Consider the following 8,184-nt stretch of genomic DNA (forward strand, 5'->3'; position numbering starts at 1 on the left):
ACGGTAGTTACGGAATGGATGTATAAATATAAAGGAACGTTGGACATTTGCTGTATTATAAGAGAAGCATCTAGTTTTCAGTTTGTTTTAGGCTCGTTTTCTTCTGGGCTTGATTGAGCAAATTTATTTTCAGTAATAACAGAATCTGAGTGCAGAAAAGTAATCTTTTCAGTAAAACTTGGGAAAAATGTCGGCCTACTTATTGCAAGATATTGGTTATAAACAGACAAACATTTTCCATTGAAGGAAAATTATCCGCATTACAAATAAAAAGTTTCCATCTCATCAAGCACCTGTGATGCATGAGCAAATTTTCTATCGTTTTTGAACTGCAGTTGAGTGCCACACAAAATCTGTGTGAAGGGCCACCACAGGCCCCCAGGCCACATTTGAACAGACGTGGTTTGCCTCTGTTCAAATGCTCTTGAAAACCGTCCTTACAAAAAATGTAATATGAAAAGTCATCATAAATGGACAAGTCAAAATATACTGAAGGGATGATGAAAACTACCAAGTCAAATCCTGTTTGTTACCTTTTACTACCTTTAAATGGCCTTTCTTTAAGTTAATTTAACTTACTACCTCTACAACCTTTTACTACTCTGTGTGAACTCTGAGTATCTTTAATGTCTCCCACAGGGGTTAAAACACACACACACGTTGGCATTGGTGGCGTGTACAAGTCTTCTTGGATTTGGCACTAACCACAGGTGAAGGTGCTGCGCTTGGTGGTGATGTTCAGGTGGAGAGTTTCCCTTCATCGTCTCTTCTCCAGTGCTGAAGGTGGTGATGTTTCTGCTTATTGTCACATTCATTCCTAATCTAACTGGATCACTGGCCTTTAACAAAAGACTCACACGATCTTGAATGCATTTTATGTACTACAGACCAACTGAGTACCCGTCTCTGCTCCAACATTTCTGCTAGCTTAGCATAACTTCAGTACTAAGGAAAAGGTCACAGGGACTTCGCTAACAATACACATAGCTTTGCACCATAACATAACTGTGAAACATTTTCGATATACCTCGAGATTCAAATCAAATGAAAATGTTAATACCTTTTCTTAGGAACAACTCTTAAAGTTAACTTTAGCCAAAAATTGCCAGCTCTCAACCGTCCACTTTCCCCCCCTCAACTGTCAACAGTCCACAGCGCGAAATATAACCTTCGAGACTTTTGAAATAACATGAGATTAAAAGGAAACAAAAAATACCTGTCTCAGCTTTATCCCCTTTATTTTATAAAGCATTTCTTTAAATCTGGAAAATGCTAAAGCTCAGAGAATTAGTCTTTGAGGGGAGTCATTTACCTAGTTTGACGCAAGAGCTGACAAATCATAGGTTGGCATCTTTAATTACCAACGTATCCGTGCACCAACATCCCTGTCATTCATAAACACATTGCACTAATCTTATTGTAGATCTAGATACATTACACATTGAACAAAAACAGACACTGATATCCAGGAATTAAATAATTTGAAACACAACAGGAAAACAAAGACAAGAAGTTGATTAAAATGCATTCAAAACAGATAATTTGTATAAGTTCATTCATCGAAAATGTCAAAGTTTCAATGAGAGAATCACAAGATGAGATGATTGAAACAAATACATGGACAGAACTTTAGCTTTGTTCATTTAATTTTCTGACTGTTATGCCATTCAAAAGAATTAGATTTAAAAAAACATTTTCAGATTACTTTAATCAGTCGAATAAAATGATTACAGACTCAATCAACATGTATAAAAGCAAACCACCTCTAGAATCCTTTGGATGATTTATTGCTGACATAATAACTGAGTAAAGAGCCTCAGAAATTTTATTTTAACATGTAACTGTCATAGATGGTGAAAAATACTGTTGCTTTAGATTAACTGATACTGAAAATAGGTGCAAATTATTTTTGCTGTTTGTATTTCTAATGCCTGCTACTATTTCCAGGTGAAAGCTGATTTTTATATATAAAGGAATGAATAAAAGCAAGTTTAAACAGTTTGTAAAAACAAAGGCACCTTAAACTGCTGCAAAACAAAAAAAATGAAGAAAAGAAAAATCATATTTTAGTTCTAAGCCATCTAAAGATGAAAGTAATATCTGAAAGCAAGTTCAAAAATTAGCTAATTTCTCCCAAAAAATTAGTTTTATAATACAAGAATTAAACTCCAAATAGATTAAAACACGTTTTAATCTATTCTTGTTTGTTCTACGATAAAAGCAAACCACCAAGGTTTGGCTTTCTGAATCTGTTAGGAAGGAAGACGTTTAGATTGAGGAATCAATTATGTTCTCCAGTTTGTGATTGACAACGGCTTTGTTTCTAATTCTATAAATCCATCTGTGAGTGTAGTTTTACTAATTTTGTGTCGTTTAAGTGGATGAAACATGAATCTTTCTCTTCCTTCCTCTCATGTTTTAATATTTTTTCATGTAATTTTGATCTTGATCTCTTTGCACAAAAACAGCAGATAAAAGCAAAACAAAACACAAAGTGATATATAACTTTCAGAAAGTGCTGCATCATTTCCTCAGTGGACGGCCAGCGGAGCTGCGGCCTTCTGCAGCTCCAGGCTGATGAGCGGTGAGAACGGGGGGAAGCGTTCGAAGCCCAGCAGCTGGCGGGTGGAAGACTCCCAGCTCCAGCCGAGCTCCAGCCGGCTGCAGGCGCACGGATACTCCCGGTCGGCCCAGCGCACCCAGTCCACTGCCTTCTTCACCTGCTGCCAGCACTCAGACCTGCAGGGGAAAACATTCAGAAACACTCACCTGGAAGCAAACACTCACAAAAATTTATTTAAAAAATATATATATACATAATTTATTAAACAAAGTTTAGCACATAAGGATTGATTATGTTTTCTTAAATTACTTTGTCTACAGACTTAGCAGGAATTCCTTGGAGATATGTTTTAGAGAATGTAGAGGAAAAATTCTGCTTTATATGTAATAAAGTGAAGGTGTAATAATCTCGTGCTTTTATCTAGACTTTATCCAGGCTTCACTTGTGTTCCTGCGATTGATAGAAATTTAAATATTGCTCGTCTATTTTTGTACTTATTTTGTCTTGTGTTTTTTTTTAGCATTATGTTTTTTTCTGTTTTAACGTTTGTGCAGAAAGGTTAAAAATGACCACAAAATAAATATAAGATTTGATATATAAATCAATAAGAATGTATATTGTGATGTATACATATGCTAAGCTAAGAGCACTGCACTGCTGGGACGGTTCAGATTAGTCATTTAAAAATCATTTTTACGACCGACTGAACTAAATTTCCATGTGAGAGTTCATGTCTGTGTGGCCGGGTTCTCCTCATGTGTCTATGTGTTCTGTTGTGGGTTCTGACCTGGACCCGGTCGGCTCCATCAGGTGAAACAGACTCTGCAGCAGTTTTCCTTCCTCCAGCTTCTCCTCCCTCATCAGCTGCAGAACCAGCAGAGTCGCCACCAGCCTCTGGATGCCTGCGTTGACCTTTGCACCTTTAACGTAAACATGTTGTTCAGTTTCAACACTGGAGTAAACCAAACCTAGACGACTGTCTGAGATTTAAAACCACCAGGTTTATTTTAATCTTTCTCTGGAATATAAATAGTAAAAAAGAATCAGATCAGTGAATGTCTTAACATTAACAGCTCTTCCACAGAGCGTAACGTGAACGCTCACCCAGAGAATGAATGCCTTTGTTCTTCAGGAACACGTTAGCAAACACATCCACGTTGACATTGATCAATTTTCCCAGCTCAACAGTTAACTCCCAGTATCCGTCCTGCAGCACACAGAAGATTGACACAAGTTACAACTCAGGTTGAAACTGATTTTTTTTTTTCAATAAAACCAGCAAAAACTTAATAAATTATCTCTGTGTCCATGACTTCTAGAGAGAAAAGTGCTGTGACAAAAGCAAAACATATCTTATTAACATATATAATAAACAATCTTATACCCAGTACTGAGCCTTATGGGGCACCACAGGTAACAGTGAAGCATATTAAGACTGATCAATTCGTACAAATTGCTGTCTGTTATCAAGATAACTTTATGTGGCAACATTTTATGATTTATTGTATCCAATGCCTTTTTTAGGTCAATAAATATCCCACTGCAGACCTTACAGCATGTTTTATGTTTCCTTGGAACATTTGAGGAAACTTGTATTCTTTAAAATAACAAAGACCTCTGTAACAACATTGTTTGGACAGATGAGACCAGAGGCGGATGGTTGTAGACTGAACAGCACATCGGCACCTCATAGCAACAACTATCCGACTCCAAAATAGAGTTAGATATGAGTCCATCTGTCCAACAGCTAAATCTTAGTTCAAACAGCAGCAAATTGCAACACTTGTTACATTTTCATATGGTGCAGTTTGCTTTCGCACTGAACTATCAAACTATCGAAACTAATAGAAAAACCTGTTTGCCTCTTCGTCTGTGGTGGGGCTGCACCAAGAACCGCTGAAGGAAACGACACAAAAACATCTAAAAAGAAGCTGACTGCATGCTCCTTCTTCAGAAAATGTAAATAAAAATGGAGTCAGATTTTAGCGGTTGTAGGATTTCTCTCCTGTCATCGGTAAAATCCACGAGCCATTTCTCTCACTGGTTCGCATCACTTTGATTATTCACACTTACACAAACAAGCAGGACTTTGTAGACAAACAAACCGGAGTTGAGCAGACGTTTTTATTACTTCATAAAATAAAATATAGATGAGATCTTTTTAATGATTCGTGATATAAGTTTTTTCTCTGAGCTTTGGACCGATTTAAACAACGGAGCAAAACATCTTACCGCCTGCTGCAGTTGGAAGATCTTAATCCACTTCAGCTGCAGGTCCAGCTTTTTTGGGCGTGGACCTCTGGACCAACATCACACAACACAAAAGACTCAATTCCAGGTAATAAGATGGAAAATATCAGCTCAGTGCTGATAAAGATAGAATAGTTTGTGTGTTCAAGAACTCACTCAAATTGACGATGTAGCTGTTTCTGACGAAGCTCAGGACCCACTGACTTTGAACTACAGATTTCCCTGTCACGAATATGAGGAAGAGGAGGAGGAGCTTCACTGGCCCATGGAGGAGGAGGAGGAGCTAAAATGGCCCCTGGAGGTGGAGGAGCCCCTATGCGCATTGGACGAGGAGGAGCTCCAAAGGCCATTGAAGGTGCAGGAGGAGCTAAAATGGCCCCTGGAAATGGAGGAGGAGGAGCTCCACTGACCACTGGAAATGGAAGAGGAGGAGCTAAAATGGCCCCTGGAAATGGAGGAGGAGGAGCTCCACTGACCACTGGAGGTGGAGGAGGAGGAGCTCCACTGGCCCCTGGAGGAGGAGGAGGAGGAGGAGCTAAAATAGCCCCTGGAGGTGAAGGAGCCTCTATGCGCATTGGACGACGAAAAGCTCCAAAGGCCCTTGGAGGACGACGAGGAGCTCCACTGGCCCCTGGAGGTGGAGGAGGAGGAGCTCCACTAGCTACTTGAAGGGGAGGTAGTGAAGCTTCACTAAATGCTTGAAGAGCTGGTGGTGGAGCTACTCTTTGGTCCAGTTTGATGGACTTTTTACGGAGAGCTGTTCGAGATTTAAGTTGAGGAGCTTGAGCTTGAAGAGCAGTAAAACTACGGGGAGGTGTTGGATCAGATTCTGGAACCTCAGACAAGACTGTCCGTCCTGCATTCTCTTGAAAGGCTGAGAGTTCTTCTTCTTGGTTTAAAAAACATTCAGATGCAAAATGCCTCAAAGGAGCTTCGCCTGCAGAATCACGTGTGGCTTCCTGCTGCACAGCACTATATACCACCCTGCGAAGAATGGAGCCTTTACTTGGAGATCCAGATAATGGGAGAGGTTGCCCAAATAATCCTTGACTTATACCAGCATTAGAGCTTGTTTTGGACCTACGGTCTGATAATGGCTGAACTAAAGGTGAATGTAACGCAGCTGGTTCCACAGAAGAAACTGCTAATAGAGGGCACCTCATATATGTGTGTATTGAGTCTAAATACTCAGCAGCAGGTGAGGGTCCAAAATCAGCAGGTGAGGGGGCAGAACCAGCAGACTGTCTTTGCAGTTGTGGTGGGTCAGACCAAAGGCCATATTCTGTCCTGGAGGACGCGGGAGTAACAGACATACCCATCTGCAGCAGAGAAATTCAGACACAAGAACAACTATAAAGACTTTAAACAGCTCTGATTGTTGGATGGTGTTTATTCAGTTTAAGCTAAATATTTATGTGAACCATAAACAGAAGCTAGAAAACTGCGCAGGACACTGTCCACTGCCTGGATGGACAATTTAATTCATTACTTGGTGCTTATTTTGCTTAAAGGCAACCTTTTATGCTCTCTTGAACAGATTAAGATAGGACTATGGGTGATACAAAGCATGTTCATTTCATTTTTTTGCACAAAATCATTTTTGTATTATTAGATTTTAGTCTGGTGAGTTCTGTCCATTTTGAGCTCCTTTCAGAATGAGCTGTTTTAGGGAGTCTTGTCACTAAATCCATATAAGGTGCTGTTGCCCACGACCCCAACTCAACATTTACACTCACCCGTAAAATGGCTGCAAATTATTATACAACCACACATCTTTGAAAAGCAGAATTAAACATCTTGCACAAGTAACAAGAAAGCAGCAAATGGTTTCTGGATGGTAAGTAAACAATAGAACACTTGTTTTTTTCAGCAGCCATTGTACAGTGCATACAGTGGTAAAACCAGCTGACCAAACGTGCTGCTGGGGTTGCTAGGTAACAGCGCAGTTCCCGTCGATTATGACACAGCAATTGATTTTTGAAACGACTCATTTTCCAAACACCAAAAACAGAGCTGAGTGTTGTTTAAAGCACCTGTGCTGTTTCTTAAAATCAGCTGAGACCCAAACAGAAGTATAAAAAAAATTATTTTGCATAATAGGTCTCCTTTAACGCTCACATGTTCATTGATAAAAAAAATAAAAAAAGATTTTACAATGTATGAATACGTTCTATGTTCTACACACATCACAATTGTTTCCCAGCATTTAAACACATTTAAAAAGGTACTAACCCTGTTTTCATTCATGAAGTCTGATGTAGTCGGGTCATTAGGAACAGAACCAACACGACTGAGTGCTTCAGTGACAGGCGGCAGTGTTGCGGCAGCCTTCTTGGAACTATAATATCTGCGAACCTATAATTGACATATAATGGAGAAAAATACAAACACATCAACAAACTAAACAGGGCAGCAATATTTCTGTTTTCTGTTGCTCACACTATTGAGTTTAGCCTAGAGAATCCTTAAATCTGAAGGCATTAAATTGTTCAGACCTCTCAATGTTTATTTTCTCTATAACAGGTGTTCACTTAAGCTACCTTGATAAAAGATTAAGCTGATTTAGTTTAGTAGAAGTGACAGCATCCTTTCCAACATGTTTTCCATCAATAATATTGTAAATGTTCCAGATTAGATTCTGAATAAATACAAAATACTGTTTTTAATTCATGATTTAACCATCAACACAACCCTGGCACTATATGAGAAGCTGATCCATATTCTTAAATCACACGTTATTCACTAAATCTGTGGTTCAATTTCACTTTCCATAGCCTGGCCACATTGATGTCGGACCTGTATGTTCTAGAAACAGTTTGAACAGAACCGGCATGACAACGCAGTACATAACATCTAAAACAACAAAACAACAGAAAACACAACAAATCAAGCTTTGCTGAGAGGTTCTAGCGTATAGTTTACCAGATAACATATAAAAGTTACACGGTTGCATAAAAACTCATTGTTGATGAAGGCAAAGAAATAGTTCCATGAATTGTATGTTGATTTGTAGTTTGAGTGGTTAGGTTTGTTTTGATGAGATGTGAATAATTAATTATTGGACATGTATGTAGTTAACTACTATACTGGCTTTTTATCAATTCATGACCTGTTAATAATACTTGATCACATTAACCTGTCCAGAGGCTGCAGGTGGAAATTATTCTTTGCTATAACATGGTGCCACACATCTCTCCTTTTTAAAGTTAATTAAGTTTTGTACATTGTGTAAGTGAATAAACAGTACAAACGGCATCCTATGCTCTGATCCAAACCGATTAAGAAGTAATCATACAGTTTATCCATTTTTGATAAATTAGGGCCATTAAATGCATAGCTGTCCATGTCATTGCCCCTAATACTCATTAAAT

At 38.8% G+C, this 8,184-nt stretch overlaps 1 protein-coding gene across 1 annotated transcript; it reads right to left on the reverse strand.

Moving 5' to 3' along the window:
• Positions 1–1,128: 1,128 nt before the first annotated feature.
• On the reverse strand, positions 1,129–5,254 carry LOC103153909 (poly [ADP-ribose] polymerase 4-like). The gene is made up of 5 exons (XM_016662286.1): positions 4,970–5,254; positions 4,796–4,868; positions 3,668–3,770; positions 3,351–3,483; positions 1,129–2,739 (listed from the first exon to the last, which is right to left on the reverse strand). Exons 1-5 carry the CDS (start codon positions 5,161–5,163, stop codon positions 2,532–2,534), a joined length of 711 nt encoding a protein of 236 aa, XP_016517772.1. The 5' UTR covers positions 5,164–5,254; the 3' UTR covers positions 1,129–2,531.
• Between the last annotated feature and the right edge of the window lie 2,930 nt (positions 5,255–8,184).

Source organism: Poecilia formosa, unplaced genomic scaffold (genome assembly GCF_000485575.1).
Source record: "Poecilia formosa unplaced genomic scaffold, Poecilia_formosa-5.1.2 Scaffold367, whole genome shotgun sequence".
Taxonomy (NCBI): Eukaryota; Metazoa; Chordata; class Actinopteri; order Cyprinodontiformes; family Poeciliidae; genus Poecilia; species Poecilia formosa.